This window comes from Mixophyes fleayi, chromosome 11 (genome assembly GCF_038048845.1).
Source record: "Mixophyes fleayi isolate aMixFle1 chromosome 11, aMixFle1.hap1, whole genome shotgun sequence".
Classification (NCBI taxonomy): Eukaryota; Metazoa; Chordata; class Amphibia; order Anura; family Limnodynastidae; genus Mixophyes; species Mixophyes fleayi.
The window spans coordinates 82,671,665-82,695,762 of record NC_134412.1 but is presented as its reverse complement, the minus strand read 5'-3'; the positions used below and the strand labels follow the sequence as shown (position 1 = coordinate 82,695,762).

Here is a 24,098-nt window from a genome sequence, read left to right as displayed (position 1 = left end):
ACCCTCTAAAATATCCAGGGCACTGCCTGCTTTTGTCATTTTGCAGGGCTTCATCAGGAAGCCCTGATGGGGAAACGCTGTTTCACCTGGCTGTTTCAGTGCAATGTTATAATAATAGTCTAATGAAGTGACAGGTTTTTGTAATAATGTTGCAGGACCATGTGTGAACAATCGTTGGTGGTCTGTAGTAGCCCACACACAGATTTTCAACCTAATTGCCCTGACCAAATCAACACACATGTCTAGTTTATGATGATGCTTTATTTAGACCAGTGCAATTCACAAAGTGGATGTTTAAGAAAAATAAGTTGTGTGCTTTGCCTTGAAGACACTGTTTGACATTAATATATATCAAAGACTGTATTACTGAACTTCATAATCCTCATCATTTATTTATATAGTGCCAGCAAATTCCGTAGTGCTGTATAATTGGGAACAAACATTAATAAGACAATACTGGGTAATACATACAGACAGAGAGGTAAGAGGGCCCTGCTCGCAAGCTTACAATCTATGGGACAATGGGAGTTTGAAACACAAGGGTAAGTGCTACATCATATTGCACACTGGACCAGCTAGAATGCAAATGTAAAAGTATTGAGTGGGCTGTGTGTGTTGCAATGTTACAGGGTTGTTGTCTTGTGTTAGCTGTGTAGAGGATGGTAATAGGGTAATCTAGGGAAATTAAGATGGTGGTTGAGGAATATCATAACCTTGTCTGAAGAGGTGGGTTTTCAGTGAATGCTTGAAGGTTTGAAGACTAGAACTTAATAATATATGAGAAATAACTGGAGTGTTTATACTTATGCTTAAGTCCACCATTCATTCTTTCACCCATCTGCAGCTGGATGCCATATTGGGAGGGAGGTGCTTGACTAATTGGGCAGGCAGAGTTTGAGTGACAGCTTTGCAAACTTGCTATGCAGAATGTCACTCTGTAGATTATGATACAGGGGCAGGATTAGTGATCTAAAGGGTAATGTCAGAGAAACACTGACCCGCGTATTTTACCTTCAAATTTTCTATCTGAAATTTTACATTTTGTAGTTTAGAGGACCTTTTAAAACACAGACTTAAATGACTATATATAAAAAGTCATACTTTGCACTTAATTTGAATTGATGCAGTTTCTGTTTGTCATCATTGTAATGTAAGTTGTGTATACTGCATTTATTGTTTGAAATTCCAATGCAAACATGCAACTTCCTAACTAACTAAATGTATATTCTTCGTTTCAGCTCCATTTTAATGGTTTTTTAATGTGAACCGAACAACCGGATGTAAAAGAGGGGTTAACAGATCGACACAAGATGACCCATATTCCAATTGATCAATCAAATCTTCCTCGGGTCAACGAAGGTTAGTGGCCATACAGGTGGACTTGTGTTTTTTCAGTGATTTAAATTGCTAAGGGAATGGTCCATAACGTAAGGCGGATCTGTCATTTTCCTACAGTGGAGGCAGCCATGTTCTAGACTGAACCAATGTCTGTGAGACTGCAACCAATCAGTTCACTAGGAAATGGTGACCTCTGACCTCACTGAGGCGTGAATATTGTTTCAGGCTACAAAATGGCTGCCTGTACTGTAGGAGTGACAGGCTGCATGCAGTCCTCTCTATGAATTATTACTGCATACTATATAGAGTAGAAAATACTTTCTTACTGTGTATGTACGGGTCTGGTTATCATTAGTCGGATGACTATTTTTTTTCCAAAGTAACACAGAGATACAAAATGCTCACTGTTTATATAGCATGTTTGAGTCCATTCACCATGTGCAAACCATCTTCCATCCCTCTTGCAGTTACAAAGATTTATAGGCAGCAGTAGTGGCCAGCCTGACATAGAGGCTTTATGTGATCTATGTGCAGAATTGTTAGCATGCCAAATCCATTTTGTGTGAAATTCTTGTGACATCCATCGTGAGTTGGGTTGTGTGACTGAAGAAAACCTTTGTAACTTTCTAACTGAATTTATTGCAATATCCAAAAAGATATTCTTACAGCGAGCCATGTTTAAAGAGGGCTTTCAAAATGCATTTAAAGAAAATGTTTTTTTGTAATAGGAATATACAAATATCTTTAATGCTGGCAGGTGTTGGATGAGGTTTAGCTAGTCGGGCGCAGTCACTGAATTTACCAGCATGCCTCTCGATGGTCTTATTGATTTCAATCAGATACATTTTTGAATCAGACATGCTGGTTTGTTGTGCTGTGCATGTCGCATTTGCTACCAGTATTGCAGCGCGTTTCGCCAATTTTAAAAAGTTTCAGCCATTTACTAGAGGTAAGGATGTTTGAGATAGTTGTGATTATGGTGGGATATATTTATCGTGTTTTGTTTTGTAAGGTATCTTGTATTTATAATTAAACATTGTTTATTATTACATTGTCTTCCTTGTTTATTTGTTTGGAAAAAATGAATGTTTGTTTTGCTTCTGCTATCGGTGGAATGCTTTTTTGTCAACATAACGACTCCACAAACAAAACAAACACAAAGTAGCCGAAATTCTATGGGACGTGCATTGTAGCAAAATAATACCAAACAATGCTTAATAAAAGTAGTTCAGTTATACTTGTGTCACACTTCTGACGCACATAACTAAGAATAGGGATCATTGATTCACATCAATGCTAAATATGTGTATATATGTGTGTGTGATATATATATATATATATCTCCCACCCCTGGGCACTGCAGTTGGAAACCCAATCTGGCCACTTAAGCTTAAATAAAGTCTGTTTATTCTTCATCAGGGTATATGCCGCCAAATTTGGTCTTTTTATCTTTTGCAACCCTCTGCTTCATTTAATAATCTGACACTTGGGAGAAGCCGTATTGTTAAACATCCAGTAACTCATTAATGGATAGAACCTTTTTGAAAAAATGACTTGAGAACAGCTGCAAAGCTGCCAAGCCATAACTGGGAGCCGACGAAGTGTACGCATCTGGACAATATTAAGAGCCACTTCCCAAAGTCTAAGGTTATGGTAGGGTACTCTGTTTTAGAGAGTTTGTTTTAGTGTTTTGTGCTTTTTTTTTTTTTTTCCCCCGGTCCAAGTGTATTTGCCCCAAATAATCTAGAGTTCTTTTTTGTACGCAGGTTTTTGGATTCTTGAGTTCCTCTAGGTGCTGTGGTTTCCTGCCACAGTCCAAAGACATACTACTAGGATAAATGGTCCTGACTAAATCATCCAGCAGTGTTTGTGCATGCGTTAGGGAAATTAGACTGTAAACTCCATTGGCACAAAGAGCGATGTGTATGAATAATGTTCTTTGTGCACTGCTGCAGAATTTGTTGGCGTAGACGGATTTCTGCGTAGAGCCCGAGGTCCATATGGATGTTGTTGAGGGTAGGTGGAATTTTGATGGATTATGAAAAGAGAGAGATACCTGGGAGGGCTGTGGAAAACGTAACGGTATTAAATGCAGTGCAAATTCGTTTTTTTATGGGATTGGTATAATATAGATGAGGAATTGGAGAGTGAGCAATGGGGGTAATTATAGGGGAGGGTCAAGGATTAAATACGGAAGAGCGTAAGATTAAGAATAAACAGCTAAAGACAGAGAGGGTGAGTGATAGTGGAAATTAATATGAATGTAGTATAGTGAAGGGGAAACAATGTAGTTACTATACAAATGTAATACATAAGGTATTTAAACAATATATAAGGAACAAAAAATAAGACTAAACAAAGAAATAGGAATAATAATATTAATAGCAAGTGGAATAAAAGTATAATGGATGGATGAAAGTGGGGAAAACGAAGTCATAAAAATAGTTACTTATGTCATACCCTTTTAAAGGGTATTGATTATGTCACCTCATTGCCTGTTGTATGCTATTCCTGTATATTTCTGTACTTAAAAGAATATTTTGTCAACAAAGAGTTAAAATTGTAGTCCAAAAAATGTATATAGGCTTATCTCTGTGGCCGTTTCCCTTCTCTTTATGTTTTTTATGGTGTCAAAGGGTGAAGCCGAAAGGAAACGGACACTTAAATTCCTAGAGCAGCCTCTATTGGGAATTCTTTTTCCTTTTGTAAAGTGGGATTAATGTTCTGTGGGACGGTAAACACGGTAAACACTCTGCTGGGTTCTGTCTACAGGACTTTTCGTGATCGGTATTTCACCAGATGAAATAGTGGCTAAATGAAATTATTAATTTAAACTTGTAACTGTTGCTCTCCAGTCCTCCCAATATAAACAAAGGATCTTCCTTTCTATAGCAAGTGATACAATCAGAAATTTTAATCTTTTATTCATTTTGGTGATCTGGTTGATTGATTAATAAATGGGCGGTTAGTCTGGAATCGCCTTCACAAAGTGACACGGAAGTGAATACAAGATTACATTATTCCACTATAGATTATACACAATGGGTTGTTTTGCTATATACAAGTTTGTAGGATTTATGTTGTGCAGAAAATGAAAGGGCTTTCTAATGCCAAGCGACCACACTGAGAGTTATGTACTGGAGCTGATGACCCTTTGTGGTGGTATATAAATAAAAGATAACGGTAATTTATGTTTAAATTTTTACTTTCTTGCCCGTTTTAAAGGGCACCATCCACTATTTTTAAAGCCACTCTCCCGGTCTTAAAATTTGGAAAACTAGAAGAGGACAGAGGTATAGTTCAGACAACTAGTGCAGGTTACCAGCAGCCGAGTTTCTAGACATTTCTACAATGACTTGCATGTCTCCACGTTCCGCTTTCTCTCCTCAATCCCACCGCGCCACACTGACCGCTGGCTGCACAGAAATACCAATGGCAGCTTTATAGTTGGCGGCTGCTAATGCTGCTGGCTTAAGGTAGACACGCACACTTTCCCTACCACCAGATACAGTGGTTATTCTGCCATCTTATATATCTAGTGTTCCCCACACCTCTTAGATTGTAAGCTCCTATGGGCAGGGCAGTCTTTTTACCTTCCGTTTCTTGTCATTGCTTGTCATTTATTTGTATCCTTATCCGCTCAATGTACTGCGCTGAGTAATATGCTGGCGTTTTATAAATAAAAGAAAGTGACTATAGTAAGTAATTTCAATGAACACTTAAAGTGAATTCTCTCTCTGTTCACAGTGGCGATGGTCATGTTGTAGGCTGTATCATTGTTTATTAGACAACAACCTATCAAGTCACTGGGTTATATATACTTGGAGGGCGCTTCATAAAGCAGAAAACGGAGCTGGTGTACCACAACCTGCTAAATAAATTAGCGTGATCTATAAAAATTAGGCCAAAAGTGAGCACTCGCGGGTCGTCTTAGTGATCTGAAGGTGTCCTGTGGTATCTGGCACCAAGACGTTAGCAGCAGATCCTTTAAGTCCTGTAAGTTGCGAGGTTGGGCCTCCATGGCTCGGACTTGTTTTTCCAGCACATCCCACAGTTGCTCGATTGGATTGAGATCTGGGGAATTTGGAGGCCAAAAAAAATCAACATCTTGATTCTTGTCAAGGTCCTCAAACCATTCCTGAACAATTTTTGCAGTGTGGCAGGGCGCATTATCCTGCTGAAAGAGGCCACTGCTATCAGGGAATACCGTTGCCATGAAGGGGTGTACTTGGTCTACAACAATGTTTAGGTAGGTGGTAATACCTAAATACCCTAACCGGAGCTCTGAATGAAAACGGTTGTCTAATGCCAAAACGGCAAATTAGTTTTGTTCGCTTGTGATTGGTCCTTCCTGCTCTTATAGATTGTAAACTTGCAAACAGGGCTCTCTTACCTCTTGTTTGTTCCCAATTGTAAAGCGCTACAAATATTAATAAATAAATACTGCATAGAGATGGCTGTCTTTTATTTATCCAAAAAAATCATCTTATTGACACCTTCATCTCTGTTTCTATTCAGCAAAACTAATTATATCTATCAGTCTTGCACGAGCGTTTGCCATGACTGTTTGTTTTGGTTGGGGGCCAGCTGCTGGCAGTAAGCATTGGCTGAATTTGTGAATACAGCTGCCGCCGAACTAGCAGATTGAGCTGCTCCGTCCCCAGTATCGGGTGCTTTGATTCTCGGGATCTATTATAAAGCCGTAAGACTGTTACTGTTTGTTTTTCCTTGAAAGGTGCCTTCTTCCTTCTTAAAAGGTCCTTTTTATCTTATTTAAATTCTTTTTTTCATCGATTCTATTATGACTTATAAAACTGTGAAATGGCGGAATGCAGAAAGAGCATGTACCACCTATGCGGTAGACCCGGTTCCGTGAAATAATGGGGCTGCCATTGCTAGAGCAGGTAAAGGTGGCACTTTTGCTTTTGCTATATATGAACAGTTTAGTCTTCTCTAAGCTATGATTTCCATTAAAGAAAAGGTGTGAAAACTGGAAAATACTTTTATTTGTAAATGATAAATAGTAAATGAAAGACTGTAAAACACCCATCTCAGATTTGTGTATATAATTTAAATGCAACTTGTTCCCCATTGATTATTTTCCGCATTTTCCAGCTAAATCTCTGGAAATTCCACAAACTTTTTTTCCTTTGAAACAGTCACGTTATAGCAGGTTTCAAGGTGGCGTAAGAGGCTGCACTTGTGCCAATTCTTCACCAGACATAACACCCTTGTTAGTATTTTGCTTTGTATCATATTTAGTTATATGACTGTTTTTATGTATTGTACAAACCAATTGAGTAGCAATGAGAATAACACTGGACAGTAAGCTGGAACGATACAGAAAACAGGGATAGATCAAACTGTAGACAGTATGTTAGTGAGGACAGGGCTGCCTGTGACAGGGGCAGTGACATGATGTGAGGAGGAGAATGGAGGCAGCAGGAAGACACAGACTGAGAGGTATATAGTAGAAGGAGCAGGGTCTCCAGCAGCACAGAACAGTGATTTGAGGCCGCTGTCAACAAAATCCAAGTTGTTGATCTTCATATGGAGTTAATCCTGCACAGTTTTCTTTTTCATAGCAGTTTTACATTTTCAGCTTTTTCTTCATGTTCACAAACAAAACGGTCTTGCATAACCTTCATCATCAATTTTGCGCCAGCAATATTCGCCAGGGGAGTATGAGCGAATTTTACTGTCTGATCGTTTACAAATAAAGCTCTGTCTTTGGGAAGTGTTGCAGTTTAATGGCGTGGGGTTTATGCAGTTTTTGTGTTTATTCCATGACCTCACCATAGTCTCCTGTGGGCAGAGGGTGCTCAATCCATTTCTACGCTCCTTTTTAATTTAGACATTTCTGCATGATCTCACTGCACATCTGCTGGAGCGTACAAAGGTTTTTGTGTACTGCTCCTTGGCAAAGTGATTGCGAGTCTCTCATATACGCCTCTGTTTGGTAGAAACATCTGTCTCATGAAGTGGACCTGCCACAGTGACCCAGTATTTTCTGATTTGCCTCACACGGGCTTAATTTTTAGTTATTTACTTCATCTGTCCCTCTCTTGTGCCGACAAAACCTGCGTAGCTGCCCTCAGCCGATTGTAGAGCCGCCGTAGAGTTGAGTTGAGCTGCGTTCACTAAACTCAAAGTACTGATAAATATCATCATTATTTATTTATATAACACCACTCATTACCCAGCACTGTACAGAGACTATTTGTCATTCGCATCAGTCCTTGTCCCATTGGAGCTTACAGTCTAATTTCCGGAACACACACATAGACTAGGGTTAATTTGGTCAGGAGCCAATTAACCTACTAGTATGTTCTTTGGAGCGTGGGAGGAAACTGGAGCACCAAGAGGAAACCCAGCTACGCAAACATGGGGAGAACATACAAACTCCTCACAGATAAGGCCATGGTCGGGAATTGAACTCATGACCCCAGTGCTGTAAGGCAGAAGTGCTAACCACTAAGCCACCACGCTTAATATGAGGACTGTGTTGTCTGTATAGTACTTTATGTCTAATTCCTGACATACCTGGGTAACAGGTTGCTGAGTTTTTAGTCTAGACTCTATCTGAAGTTTCATAGTTGTATACTGTGCACTTTTATGAGGTCTGGTTATATCTGTGCACCTTTCGATGAATGCAGCGCAGGGCAACGTACCATTGACAACTTTCCCACCGCTAGTGAGTACATGTCACAATGTCAGTGGCACTCTATGCTAATGAGAGGGTGGAGACTTGCAGGAGACATTATGGTAGTTTAAAAAGTAAAGTTGCTACTGTAGTTACTTTCTGTACAAAATCTACGTCTTTCTCTGACACCGGTTACTTTCATTGGGGGGGGGGGGGGGGAGAGGAATTGGTTCAGATAAATCTGTGTAAAAAATTTCAGTTCACATCAGTAAGATGTAGGACAGTCTCACTAGACAAAAATAATGCAACATGAGTTATCGGATGCTCTGTGCAAAATTGTAACTGTCCATGAGTGCCAACAGACATTTATAACATAAAATGTCAAAATATGTTTATTAATAAACTATAGTGGCATACTTCCCCCTTTAAACACAGTAAACTCTTTTGGGTATTGCGTGTTCAACGTGACTGGTTCAATTTGCAGCTTCAGAAGCCAGAACACACAACTGCTGTTGCTGACAAGTGAAAGTTGTCAATATGGCTCTATATCCTAGCTTGTGGTGTTAATCAGTCTGTAGAGAACTACTAAAGAGAAAGATGACAAGGCAATTCTATGTCTCTACCCACAATCCTCTGGTGCAGGCCACTAATCCTGAATCACGTGGTTCTGCATAGAAATGTTGATCTTTTCTGGAGTTCATTTTCATAATGGACCATTTTAGCTGTAAACAAATCCCGTCCACTTGCCAGTCTTTCCCTCCTCTCTGTTCTTTTGATGGAACCCTCCCAGCCAATCGGATTTTTCGAACCAAATAGAGTAATGTGTGAATTTGGCTGTTGCTTTGTTACTTTTAACCAGTTATTGAACTCTCCACACACCGGTCCCCTAGTGATCTGCACTATGTAATGTATAATAGTGACATTTGTTGCTTCATCGTATTGTGGTTCTTTCTCCATCTCATAATAAATAAATGTAACTCTACTTGCCTGAAGTCAGTAAATTTAGTGAAGTAGATTCTCATTCCCTGGGGTGGATAATACAGTCTAACCCACATTCGGAGGGGGGTACACAAAATTCGCATTTGCAGTGGACATGAGTATTGAGTGGTTTCCTGGTGTGGTAAGTTTTATATAGTTTAGTTTTTCTTTTAATTGTAGGATTCCTTTTCCTTATCATTTCCTTACCCACATTGTAGAATATATTGTAGTGGACGCAACTTGTAGGAGCCTAACTAAGGGGTATATTTACTAAACTGCGGGTTTGAATAAGTGGAGATGTTGCCTATAGCAACCAATCAGATTTTAGCTGTCATTTTGTAGAATGTACTAAATAAATGATAGCTAGAATCTGATTGGTTGCTATAGGCAACATCAACACTTTTTAAAACCCGCAGCTTAGTAAATATACCCCTAGGTCTCCTTGGCAATATTTGTACAAAGCCCAAAATAACCTGAACCAGGTGGTTGTTGTTGTTTTAAGGTGATCCTGAAATCCTGCAATGCACGGAGTTATAAAAAAAACTAAAAACAAATATCCTGAGAGCTGAATAACCCATGGGGCTAAGGAATGTTAGAGAATAGAAGAACTGCTAAAAATATATAATTTGTCTGTGTATGCAGCTGTCTGTGTGTCATCCAATAGACACTCGGTAACACTGTAATATAAATAGACCCGCAGAGAGGTCACATGTCTGGTCTTGTATCTTACATCGAGTTTACGTCTGATAAAATAAATCAACCACATACAGCCATTGTTTGAGCGCTGTCGGAACATTCCTTCTGTTACTGCGGTATTTGCCATTTGGTGCTGTTTACTTTCCATTTTCCTCGCATACAGTTCTGTTTGTTTTGTGATGTTTTCATTGTGGAGCAAGTTCTTGTATTTCTGACCCCCTTTTTTTTTTTTATAAAATGCCTTTTAATATTTTTTTTTATGTGTAAATGAAACATTGAAACTGATGTTACATTCAGTGTGCAGCATGTAAGTTATTTAATAGCATTGTTCAAAGGTGAAAATCCAACACTAAAATATAGCATCCAGCGTCACTTCTTGTACCCGGTCCAACCTGTACTAGTAACGGGCCACCTGATACAGTGTACAAGTGCCGCACATTAACCTTAGCCTAAATATACACGTCTCTTTGCTCTTGCTCCTCTCTCATTCGCACGTCCGGCCATCCGATTAATAAAGTTTTGTTTAAAAAAAAACCAAACAAAAAAAAACAACAAAAAAAGAGCAGCCAATAATTTCCTCTGCACCCTGAGGTGCCATCAGACCTCCGACTTGCCACAAAATGCCCCACATGTACTCGGTTCCCACATGTACTCCAAAACTCCCTGCGGATTTCTCCAGATGTTGCCCAAATCCACTACAAAACAGACCACACTCTTGCTCTCCCTCACCTTTCACTACTAATTAAAGACCCCTGATTAGACACTAATGGCTACTAATTAACAATTATCACTAATTCATATCACTTTATCCAAAAAAGTGCACTTGTCATGTCAGTCAGTCAGCATCAGGGGGTATATTTACTAAACTGCGGGTTTAAAAAAAGTGGAGATGTTGCCTATAGCAACCAATCAGATTCTAGCTGTCATTTTGTAGAATGTACTAAATAAATAACTAGAATCTGATTGGTTGCTATAGGCAACATCTCCACGTTTTCAAACCCACAGTTTAGTAAATATACCCCCAGGTCTTTCCCATAGAGGAAGTAGGGAGATAACCGCATTCTAGTCCCCCCCCCCCCACAACATGAGGTCATGTGATCCGGAAGCGGTTGCTGTGATCATGTGACTCTGAGCGTCGCCAGCTCTGACACATTCAACAGCAGTCGGAGGAAGGGGCATTAATGTGGATGGAGCTGGGGAAAGCTCAGATGGGCAGTTTCCCATAAATAGACTAGTCCTGGCCTGGACAACCTATGGCTCTCCGGGTGTTGTGAAACTTCATCTCCCAGCATGCCCTGCCAGTTATTGGCTGGTTATGGGCTGGCAAAGCATGCTGGTGCCTGTAGTTTCACAACACCTGGAGAGCCACAGGTTGTACTAGACCAGTGATGGCTAACCTGTGACACTCCAGGTCAGGGGCGGATCTAGAAAAGTATCCTACCCGGGGCGATTTAGGGGGGGCGATTTAGGCCCCGCCCCCTTGTTGACTTCAAGGCTGCCGGCGGCTGCACAATATGTGCAGGTCCGCTCGGCAGTGACAATGTGCTGCCCGGCTGCTCTGATTGTGTTCAGAGCAGCCGGGCAGCACATTGTCACTGCCGAGCGGACCTGCACATATTGTGCAGCCGCCGGCAGCAAGCCCCGGCCCCCCCCCCCCCCCCCCCTGGATCTGCCACTGCTCCAGGTGTTATGAAACTACAAGCCCCAGTATGCTTTGCCGGTAGATAACTAGCTAATAGCTGGCAAAGCATGCTGGGGCTTGTAGTTTCACAACCCCTGGAGAGCCACAGGTTGTACTAGACAGATAAAAATGAATGTGATATTTGGTTGCTGTGGGTTACTGCACATCTTGCACCTTTTTCTGCATTGTTTGTAAACAGTCCTCCCTGTGTGTAGTATCTATAGTCAGTTATATGTGTTCGGAGCCATTCTTTTCAATGCCTTTATTTTTGTGTCTTTGCAGTTTGCCGGGACTTTTCAGTTCTTGAAGATGGGGCGCTGGCTCACTGCTTGCAGGAACAGGAAAGTGAGTTGTGGGGTTCCGGTAAAATCAAAGCTAAGAGATGAAATTCAGGTTGTTGTTGGATTGGACCACCACCCCCGTAATTATCCAGCGTGTTGAATTTTATTGGGTGTTTTTAGTAAATGCCGTGAACATCTCTTATGTTGTAGCAAACAGGTGGCGGCTTAAAAAAATAGTTGTTTACCAGAGGTGTCTGCGGTGCTTCATATTGTGGCTTTGTAGATAAGGACACAACATTTACAGTGACACACGTTTGCTTTAGACATTTTATTGGATTCCACTTCTGGCTTAATTGCCACCTGTCGGCGCAGCCAGAAGATGACAGGGCACACGGACAGATAGAGGTCATCATGCACCATAATGATGTCATCTATTCCGCTAAGACCATTGGGGGTCATTGTGGAGACACACACTGAGATTATAGTGCCAATTGCGTGATATCCGCTATGATATTGTTCCACGAGTGGCCATCTTGGCTGATGCTAGATATTGACAATGCCGTGTATGTTGTTTTACACTTTTTTTTAGCATTTTTCATGCACTCGCAATAAAGCTTTATTTCCAGGATGCACAACGTTAGAAATGTGTACACTGTTTAGCTCTTAACTGTATATATCTCTGCATGATTTCCTTAGTTGAGCAGCACTATGCTTCAAACATCCGGAAGAATAAGTTGGTCCAGAAGGACATCCGTATAGCCAAGAAACTCCAGGATGAAGAAGATCAGCATTGCAAAGTCTTTAGCTTGGAGAAACAGAAGCAAATGTGAGTGTACGATTGGTGTGTTTCATACTGCTAGTACCTCACACCCGTCTGGGGTGCACATCGTTTTGCAATAAAAAACTGGAGTCGTCTATGAACTAAAGTTTGCTCAGGTCACACGATCTACCCCATACTCTCTTTGATTGAGCTTATTCCCATTTGTCCTGTCAATTTAGGTTTATGATGTGTTTAAATTATGATAAAATCATTATTGTGAGTTAAAAATCTGGGGTTGAAAATGAACTGGGAAAATCAGCATAAACAGGAGCCCTACACTAGTCCATCCTGAGGAGTTGTCTATTTGAAATGGGAGGGAAAATAGATAAATACTACTTGAAAATTATATTTGCATTGATGAGCCCACATACAGCCAAAAGCTTATGTGTGACAGCCGAAGTGCTGACTGTATTTGCAAGCACCTCCGCCCCTTGCACGGCTGGTACTGCCCCTCTCTCCTCTTTTACTCCAGTTTTGTTGGGCAGAGGAGATTACTGGACAGAGTGCCGCTGTGCTGGGTCTACCGCCTTCCACCTGGAACATTTATTATTATTATTATTATTATTATTATTATTATTATTATTATTATCATTTATTATATAGCGCCACTAATTCCGCAGCACTGTATAGAGAACTCATTCACATCAGTCCCTGCCCCATTGGAGCTTACAATCTAAATTCCCTAACACACACACACACACACTAGGGTCAATTTGTTAGCAGACAATTAGCCTACCAGTATGTTTTTGGAGTGTGGGAGGAAACCGGAGCACCCAGAGGAAACCCACGCAAACACGGGGAGAACATACAAACTCCTCACAGATAAGGCCATGGTCGGGAGTTGAACTCATGACCCCAGTGCTATGAGGCAGAAGTGCTAACCACTGAGCCACCGTGCTGCTCATCCATGAGACTGTGTGGATGCTGCAGGCCCATTCAGCTTTATGAATGTTGACACTTGGCACTGTGTTCTGAGAGGCCCTCACAGTGCGGCATGGGCCTGGAGTTTCAACGGAGCCCCCCTATTTGCAGGGGTGGAAGGTGGTAATCTCTAAGCAATATTGAGGATTTCTGTGCAATATTGCTGGTTCTCTGTGTCGTAACAGCGGGGATCACTGTGCAGTGCCTTTTTATTGCCCAGGATATGTTCAGTTTAAAGTAGCATAATACACCAGATGAAGGAGGTGGTGTTTTTTTGCACCAGAGACCTCTAACTATGCCGCTATTTGTTTTGTTTTTCAACACACAACCAGTGTGATTTTTGCATTGCATGCGCAGGTCAATTTCCTAATGTACAGAGAATGTGTTATACTATGGCTGGTTTTATTGGTTACTTCTCTGTACCTACAGTGAGGAGTTAGACTCTGAATACGCTCGGGCAGTGCAGGAAGAGCTACAGAGGAAAGCACAGGAATGTCTGCAGAGAGAGGAGGAAGACAAGGTAAATCAAGCTATAGGTTTATAGTGACGAGTTGTATCTATATGTGTAAATCTCACTACAGATCACATCAGGTAACACTAGAGACAAATAGGATTACAATCATGTGTGTGCTATACTTTGGAACAGTGCAATTTCATTCAGTACAGCTGCTTGAAAAAGACATCTCCTTATCACTCTACCTTTTTGCCATCCTGTCCACATATCTCCCTATACTTACCTGTAGTGCTTCCCTATTGACCTATAAGAACAGGAGAAAGTTGCTGTAGGAAGAGTTCTTGCAGGATGCTTGGGGAACCTCCAGAAAGCCTTGCCAATGATATTATTTGATTAGATCTTGAGTCAACAGTTACAATAATTTGTTGTAGGGTATTGCATAATATACGTTACATGTTTTATTATAGTGTTTATTTTGTTAAAGGTTAATGTAAATCTTGTTTGCAAATTATAGGCTATGATTAAAGGACTACTAAATGCCAAAATTGAAATGTTCACTTATGACCCATGAAGGTAAAATACTTAGGGCTAGATTTACTAAGCTGCGGGTTTGGAAAAAGTGGGGATGTTGCCTATAGCAACCAATCAGATTCTAGCTTTCATTTATTTAGTGCTTTCTACAAAATGACAGCTAGAATCTGATTGGTTGCTATAGGCAACATCCCCACTTTTTCAAACCCGCAGCTTAGTAAATCTAGCCCTTAGTGTTGCCCTGATGTTCTACTATGGCTGTGTGTAAGAATAAAGTGGAGGAACTATAGGGGGTGCGACCACTCCCGGGCCCTGCAACCCCCCCCCCCAACTACATGCCCCCGTTCTGCTCTCAGAAAAGCATAACAAGACCTGGTCTGAGTACACACATACTTTCATTTTTAAGGGAACAAACCATGAATAATATAAAAACAACTTTTGTTCATTGCTAGAATAACAATGTTATAATAGAACATTCACAAATGTTAAGCAAGTCAAGGATACCAAGTTATTCGTGAGACACATTCAGACTGCTATGAACACCTGTTTTGCCCACATATTTACAATCTTACGATGGTTATTTTGAAGAACAAACCTTTTCCTGGTGCAGCTAAAAGTTATACTATAGTAAATACTCCTTTCACACAATATGGCTTCCACTGCCCGGGAATTAAATTGAGCAAGAATTTTGTTTTCTTAACCAGGAAGAGCCGAGGTCCTGGAAATAAACTCCTAATTCTCATGCTGGAATATATTCTTAGTAACAGACGTCGTCTCTAGAAGAGACAGATGTCTCTCTGGGTCCCAGGTCTTCGGTGCCTGTATAAACAGACCTGTCTAAGAAGCTCAGAGAGCTCAGATGAGGAGAGCCCTTGTTCGCTGTGGACGGCTGTTACAGTCATATACACGATATATTTTACACCTCCCACCACAATATCAAACATGAACAGTCTGACACATGAATGTGTACAAGAGTATTGCTTGAGCCTCCCGATGTGGGACAAGGGGAGAGTGATGCAGGTGCAAACGCAGGATTTGTAGAGGGGGGTTTCCACACCACGCCCCAAGTGGGTGTGACCAGCATGCATGGGGGCGTGGCTATAATATTAGACAGTGCTTGGATGCTCTCCAACTCTTCCTATCCCCATAATATACATGGGCAATGCTGCGTGCACAACTGTTCGGAGCACACACCTCTCCCTTTTCCAAGCAGAGCCGTGTGAAGCGGGAACAGGGTCCAGCCCCTCTCAATTATACAGGGCCCCAGGCTTGGAGGGGGGGTTTCCAGGGCATAGGAAACCCCCCTCGGTTTGCCTATGTGATGGGGGAACGCATGGGACATGAGGGGAAGGTGAAGGTGGGAACGTGAAAGGGAGCTGGACCATCAGGGAGGAGAAATGGATTAGCTCCTGCCCTGACTGCGCCAGGTCAGGGGGCTAATTCGCCATCAGTCAACCTAGGCATCCTACACTAGGCTGACAGGCAGGGAGCTGAACCATACAGGACGGGACGGAACCCCCTTGCTGTAGCCAACAAGAAATTTAATAGGGTGGCTAATCAGGAATGACCCCAATGTCAGGGATGGTCCCCTTTGTGACAGAACCGGCCCCGGTAAACCCATGCCAGAGACAGTCCAAGGCTCTGGGTCATGTGGTCCAGTCGGAAAGCAAAAGAGAACAATACAGGTGCCTCAGCCGGGCTGTAACGAACCTTGGTGTAGTGTGGACTCATATATCAATGGGTCAGTGACCAGTGTGGACATCTTGCCCCCATGGTGACTATGCCACAGAGGACTGTTGTTATACTCATGTTACAGTTTCAGTGTGGTCAGACCTGTCCCCCCTCCCCCCCTCAGGGGTAACAATGAGTCTAAGTAAGTCTGCTGGGTGGTGATGAGTGAGACATGTGCAGCTCCTAGTGGACCAGAACGCTCAGATAATTACTGCCAATTGCAATCTATTTAAGTAATAATTCAAATCCCGTTTTCTTTTTAATACACGTTTCTAAGTGTGTGGATAGAAATGTAAAGGCCATTTTCAAATAACGCAACACGTTCACTTTATATTACGTTGTTGTTTTGTTGTGCACTTACTTTGATAACTGGCTTTGAGTTTTGATTTATTGTAATGGTAAGGAACACAAATAACATTTATATATGTATAAACGCCTGTAAATAGTATTTGTGTACAGAGTGAGAGCTCATGTCATAACTTCAATATTTATTTGGGACATTATATTATTCTATAGTGATGCATGTTGGGAGGGAGATTTCCAGTTATGGCGGCGATACGATGTCCAATCCTGTGCCGTGGTTCATCCCCAAGTCCATGGGATGACTTTTAGCGTAGTAACAAGATGAACGTGTACACAGACCATTAGCCATTCCGACTGCGTTTACTATCTCAGGCACGAATTTGTCACACACTTAAACAAATAAACTGGGGGGAAAAGGTGCCAAGTCAATATGATAAACGCTTCAAGATGCGGCATGACACATGTGCTATAGACATGTTCTGTTCCCTGTCCTGAATAATTTCTGGATCGGTTTTCCAATGAGCATTCTAAAAAGAAAAAGTGGAGATGTTGCCCACAGCAACCAATCCGATTCCAGCTATCATTTATGCAGCACATTCTAGAAAATGACAGCTATAATCTGATTGGTTGCTATGGGCAACATCTCCACTTTTTCTTTTGGAAGGCTTATTACTTCTGCCCCTTAGTGTGACCTGGAAATTCCCAGTTGTTGGATTCTATTCAGGGTTTATTCCCCTGTGACTAACAACTATTATTTTAAAGTGACTGGTCTGAGTGAAACTTTTTTCTTTTTTTAAATATAATTTTATAATATATTTTAATATGTATACACACAACAGTGAAATGGCACAATTGCAGTGCGCTCCACTCTCTGTTTTGAAAACACAATGAGTTGAATAAATAAGAATAGATGTGATAAAATTATATTGTTTAAAAAAACAAATAACACAGACCGAGCGCTTTAAATTGATATGAGAAGAGAGAATCTCCTGCAGTAGAAGGGATATTGTGCAGCGGCCACCTGCATCTGGTAGAGGCAGCCATTTTGTGCCCCAGGCCCATATATGAGAATGCACCTTATTGGTTCACTAGGAACTAGTGGCTCCCCTGAGAGAAGAAGGCTCTTAGGCACTTTAAAGCAAAACACATTTTACATGAATTCAAACAGGGTTATTCTATTTATCCTCAGGTTGACGCTAGTTATTATTCAAATTCCTTTTGTACAGATTACAGAACCTGGATTGTGCTCAGTAAACCCGTCACATGACTTCTATTACCAGATATGTGTTCCCCAACGAGCTGTGAGTTGGTGACTGGATTACTGTAGCTTTTTTATGAGGTCTTTTTTTTTTATTCTTAGTGTTATAATTGTACAATTATAAAACTATGTGTTAGGGTTAACTGAGATGTACTTATGACAATGCAGTTTCCTAGTTACAGGACATTGGTGTCCTAAATAGTTGCATTTATTTTATATCACTTCAAGAAAAGTTATTATTAATAGCTTCCAAGGGACTTTCTGAATCCACTGTGATATACAAATACCGTCTCCTCGATGGGTCTTATGTTGTGTGTTTGCTCTTTCAAGCCACATGTTTTCCAACCATTTCCTAATTTAGAGTTAACTGTTTTTGTGTTTGAGGGTGGATGAGCCTTGGCAGAGCGTGGGTGTTGGTTTCTGGAGCAGGTCGAGCGCAGGGAGAGTCTGAGTCAGGTTTTTAAATGCCACCCCGTTCTGGAGCTAAAGTGTTTGCCTGGAAAAAAAAAAAATAACACTTGGCTTAACTTGGGTTGGGATGTTCGCTACTGTGATCAGTTATTATTTAAATTTAAAATAAAGTATATTTTTGTGTTTTTGGACAAAGTATAGAATAGTGTATTTGTGCTGGAATACTTTTAATCTTTTGAGTCTTATAAAATGTAGTAATGTTTTATAATCCGTTTAGAGGAAGCAAAACGGAACACAACAGTTTAATGTCCTGTTCCGTCGGCACCAGGCGGCCCTTCGAGCCTTCCACTGCAGCCCCAGCTCTTTCCTGAGTTATTCTCAGACTTTTGTGTTATAGCTTGTAACACTTGCTGATATGATGTTACAGATAGGTGCGTCTTTCTGGGATTAGGAGGAAATTCAATTGGCTGTGAAGTGTCTTGCGACCATTCCAGAGACACTTTGCGGCAGAGATTTTGATAGAAACCTCTGCTCATTTTTTCTCGCGCCCCGTAGAGGTGCGAGGAAAAATCGGCGGAGATTTATACCGTAGTAACTGAAAAAGTGAGCAGCAGCAATGTTCTGAGGAACATCGCGGCTAATTGAATTTTCCCCTTAGTGCAGGGTTTCCCAAACCCAGTCCTCAGGGCTCCCGAACAGTGCAGGTTTTCCATATCTCCTTGCTGGAGCACAGGTGTACTCATTACTGACTGACACATTGTAACAGATCCACAGGTGGTCCTAATTATGTCACATGTGATCCGGAAAACCTGCACTGTTGGGGAGCCCTGAGGACTGGGTTTGGGAAACCCTGCCTTAATGTATTGTTAACTTATTACTGAGACTGTAATGTGCAGCACTTTCGCAGGTTAGGGGCAGGGCAGCCAAATGCGGTCCCTGAAGTGTATCCAGTCGCCCATCATTATGTAGAACAGGTAGAGCATAGTTGCCAACCTTTACAGGCTGGCCTCAGGGAGTCTCAGAGAGAGGTGGGCGTGGCTCCATGAATCGCGTCATTTTGGCCCCAACCCCGTGACGTAATGATGCAAACGTGGGGGGCCAAAATGATGGCGATTCCCGCAGAATCGCATCATGGAGGCTTCAAATCTGCCCATTTCACTAGGAAGTGGGCAGATGCGGGAGGATTGTCCGCTCTCCCGTGAGTCCGGGAGACCTACACGGAATTCGGTAGTCTCCCGGGTACCTCATACTTGCCAACTCTCCCGGAAAAGAGTGCTGGCAACTAGATTGTGAGCGTAGCATAGAGATATATAAATTATGATGTAAGACTCAAGCAAAGAGAGGAATCCTGTCACTCTTCAGCTGCTGTGGAACTACAAGCCCCAACTTGCCCTGCCAACATCAGTTACATTTTTTCCCAGTATAATCACCGTATAGCATGACTTTTAAGGCAGTGATGTATAAAATATGTCAGCACAAAAAAGAATTCCTAGTACAATGCCTGGGACACTTATCCTAGAATAGACGTAGGTAACGTTTGACTTGCCAAAATGTTGTAGAACTACTTGTCTCCAAAGACTGGCAGGGCAAGCTGGGGCTTGTAGTTCCACGACATTCGGAGAGCCATAGTTTACCAAAACCCTGTCCTCGATGGCAGGGGCGGATCTAGAAATTTTTTCTACTCCGGGCGATATGGGGGGGGGGGGGAGATTTAGGCCCCGCCCCCTTTCTAACTTCTAAGGCTGCCGGTGGCTGCACAGTATGTGCAGGTCTGTTCGGCAGTGATAATGTGCTGTCCCGCTGCTCTGATTGTGTTAAAAACACAATCGGAGCAGCCGGCAGCAAGCCCCTGCTAGGGGGGGCGATCGCCCGCCCCCTGGATCCGCCACTGCTCGATGGCAGAGAGACACATAACTGGGAACCTAGTATTTCAGGACAGAATGTTGTTCTGTTTTCAATCAGTCACAAGACTTGCTATGACAATCTATATCTATCATTCCCCTGCCATTGTGTACAGTTACGTGGTGATAGGATGTAGCTCTGAGCTTCCTCTGATGAACAAAAAGCTTTTCAGAGGTGTAAAATTAATGCAGGATCCCACTTGCTTTGCAGAGGTAAAATGATCCTGTATTGAATACACGTCCTATGTAAACTTGGCCAGATGGGAGGATGTAACTTGTTTGACTTGGATTCTGGAAATTCCAATCGGTGTGCCAGGGTTTTTTCAAGGTAACGTAGAGGAACGGCCAACTTTAAGCCCTCTGGCTGCTATTGAACTAATTAAAATCTGATAGGATTTGCAGTTCCGTAGCCTTACGATGAGGTGATGCTAGGTCATGCCTGGCCAACCTGTGGCTCTCCAGGTGTTGTGAAACTACAATCCCCAGCATGCTTTGCCAGTAGGCCACTAGTGGATTGCTGGCAGGGTATGCTGGGACGTGTAGTTTTACAACACCTGGAGAGACACAGGTAGGCCAGGCCTAGTTCAGGTGATGCCACCTCGGAGCTCTAACTGCTTCAAACTTACTCTGGAACATTTTAAAGGGATTGTAGCTGTTAGGTGATAAGAACTAGTTAGGAGATGGAGAACTAGGTATGTAGGCTTTTTATATCTACCTGTATCCGTTCCAGGTCACAGACATAAGGCTTAGAGTGCCTCATGGGTAATCTGCATCTGCCTGGAGGACTGTAAAAAGCTGTATATAAATCTACACAATAAAATGTAGAAAATGATATTGTGGGGTATATTTACTAAACTGTGGGTTTGAAAAAGTGGAGTTGTTGCCTATGGCAACCAATCAGATTCTAGCTGTCATTTTGTAGAATGTACTAAATAAATGACAGCTAGAATCTGATTGATTGCTATAGGCAACATCTCCACTTTTTCAAACCCGCAGTTTAGTAAATCTAGCCCTGTGTCTTTTTACCATTATGCTCAACGATAAAATGATGTACATTTCAGGAGCCAGTGAGCGAAATCTAGGATATTTGGGAGAATACACTGACTGGCTCCTGAATTGCCCATCAGTTTGTCAGACAAGATGTGCATCCATTGCCTTCAGAAAAGACTCCCAAACATTAGGGATTCACCAATATTCTTTTTAGACACTTTGGTAACCTGACTTATGGTATTTGTCCAGCCATTTATTATGCAATGAGCATACAGTGGATATAATAAGTCTACACACTCTTATACATACTTGCCCACGCTCCCGCAATTTTCGGGAGACTCCCAAATTCCGAGTAGGTCTCCCAGGAGCGCAGACCATTTTACCGCATCCCGCCCACTTCTTAGTGAAGCGGGCCGGATGGGAGCCTCCATGACGCGATTCACGTTGAATTGTGTCATTTTGGATCCGTCCTCTGTGGGGAAAATTATGCTTTGGGGCCATGAAGACTCTATTCCCCGTGGCCATCCATCCTCACACTTTACCTCCCCACCGGGATCTCATGGAGGGAGAGAGTAAAAAGTTGGTAATTATGTCCTTATTGAAATTTTAGCAGTTTTTAATGTAAAGTTGAAATCCAGATAAAACATGTCCGACATTTTTCCCGCCTTTTAATGTATCCTCGTAACCAACAACATTCAAATGAAAAACAAATAGACAATTTTGAGGGAAAAAGTGAAAATAACAAAACTTACAAAATCCTGGTTGCGTAAGTGTGCACACCCCATAAACTAATACTTTGCTGAAGCCCCTTTTGTTTTTATTATAGCAGTGACTTTTTTTTTAATAAAACACTATCTTAAAAAAAAATGTAGTAAATTATTTCAAGGCCCCATTGGTGGGTCGGTGGGCGGGCTTGTATGTGTAAACTTAATGATACTAGGAGGACCTTGATGCACTACAATCACCAGCATCTCCGTCTTGACAGGTTTATTAAACTTGGTTCTAATGTTGTTTTTGCATTTTAATTACTGCTCTTCAATTAAGCTTAACCTGTAAAGGTCAGAAAATAAGAGCAGAGACTGAGAACTGTGTGCACTGTATAGTGTTGGTCAGTATAGATAAATAAGGGAGAGTTGGCAGCTGTGGTAATAATATTGTGTACTGAAAATGATCATCGATGCCGTCGGCACTAGCGGAGATCTGGAGACAAGGTAGTAAAAATGCCGGCTCTAATCTGGATGCGGGAGAATTGCCAGCTCTCCCGGGATTCCGGGAGACCTAAGCGGAATTCGTGAGTCTCCCGGACATTCCGGGAGAGTTGGCATGTACGAGTAAAACATGAGGTGGGCAGCACCAGGTGAGCGCAGTTGACTGTGAAAAGTGGGGTAAAGCAATCGCATATAAAGCCACACCTCTGTGCACGCCCACTATCGGGGCATGACGAAGTGATTGGCGCCATCACACCCTTGCCGCTAGGTATTTACTGGGGTGGGGCAAGGCTTGATGATGCCGTTAGCATCATGGCACAGTTCCCCTTGCAGCACGTAAGCATTCCTGGAGGCAGCCATTTTCTGGACTGAGCCAATATCGATGAGAATGCAGTCAATCAACTCAGGGGACTAATGACATTCAATGAGGTGTGTGTCGCTGACCACATTCTTGTCTCAATGATGTCAATAGTGCCTTGTAAACTGATTCTCATGAATATTGAAGCCTCCCACAAAATGGCTGCCTCCGCTGTGTGGAGACATGTGGTACGCTTGAAGTATTACGCGTATTATTATTTTACAAGCTGTCCGGTTTGAACCTCCTGTGCTAATCAAAGCGCAAAAAATATCGCCGAGATATAGGTTTTGATAAGTACTGCAGAAAAAAACATTCTCTTCTACTAATAACATTTGGTCTCCTTCGTGTCTGTGAGAGAAACAGCTTGATATCCTGAGTGTTGAAGACTTCCTCTGGTTGTCTCCGGTAAAATTGATTTTTGGAAACCTATCTGCAGAATTGTTGAGCAAGACGGACTATTTATTTTGCATAGATTTCCTGTAATTGTTTTAGTTGGGCTTTTTTTTTTTTGGTTCTTGCATTGAATGATCTAATTATGTTTGTTATTGCTTAGCCAGAGAGTGCACCACAAATCAGTCAGGTATTTTTATATGACTAAAGATCTTTAAATAACTTAACTGCTTGTGGAGCATTTAAAAGGGCCAGATTTGAAATTCGTATGGCTTAACATGAAAGTGTTGGGTATCTGAGATGAGGAAAGCCTTTTTTACACACAGATATCCTAATCTGTTGAAAGCCTATAAATATATATATATCGCTATCATCATCATTATAAGCAGCAACTACTTATATAGCGCCACTAATTCTGCAGCGCTGTACAGAGAACTCACATCAGTCCCTGCCCCATTGGAGCTTACAGTCTAAATTCCCTAACACACAAACACACACACAGACCGAGAGAGCCTAAGGGCAATTTAATAGCAGCCAATTAACCTACCAGTATGTTTTTGGAGTGTGGGAGGAAACCGGAGCACCCGGAGGAAACCCATGCAAACACGGGGAAGAACATACATACTCCACACAGATAAGGCCATGGTCGGGAATCAAATTCATGACCCCAGCGCTGTGAGACAGAAGTGCTAACCACTGAGCCACCGTGCTGCCCAGTATGTTTTTGGAGTGTGGGAGGAAACCAGAGCACTCAGAGTAAACCCACACAAACTAATTAAAGTGTCCACTGAATGTACATTATAGGTATGGAACGTGAAATGTCTGACATTCTATTTACTTTTGAGCTCAGACCGACTGCAGTGTTCTTCAGAGGAATTTCTGACAGGAAGTCCGCTGTGTGTAGGGAAATATCTTCCCTCAGATTAGGCACTTTATATTCTTCAATCCATCAGTTCAGTTATATTCTTCAGTTCCCTCATACACTTTGTAACGTAAATATTATTTCCGTTCACAAACTGTGTCCTGCACACCCACAATTTTGGCTGTAAATGTTGATTTTCCATGACTGATTCTCTCCAAACTACACATATGTTGTATTTGGAAGCTGTCTCATACATCCTGGTTACTTTGCAGCTAATCCCTCTTTTACATGGTGTTATTGCAACTTTAAAGAAGAAAAAGGAGTCGGCGTACATTTAACAGGT

General features: G+C 41.8%; 1 protein-coding gene across 1 annotated transcript in view; it reads left to right on the top strand.

The window, feature by feature from the left end:
* LOC142106928 (uncharacterized) overlaps nt 1–24,098 on the top strand; it is a 70,733-nt gene that overhangs the window by 9,165 nt on the left and 37,470 nt on the right. Inside the window, exons 2-5 of the mRNA XM_075189980.1 lie at nt 1,239–1,359; nt 11,619–11,681; nt 12,314–12,443; nt 13,788–13,878. Of these exons, the coding sequence (XP_075046081.1) occupies nt 1,311–1,359; nt 11,619–11,681; nt 12,314–12,443; nt 13,788–13,878 (333 nt within the window). The 5' untranslated portion in view covers nt 1,239–1,310. The remainder of the gene's footprint in view (nt 1–1,238; nt 1,360–11,618; nt 11,682–12,313; nt 12,444–13,787; nt 13,879–24,098) is intronic.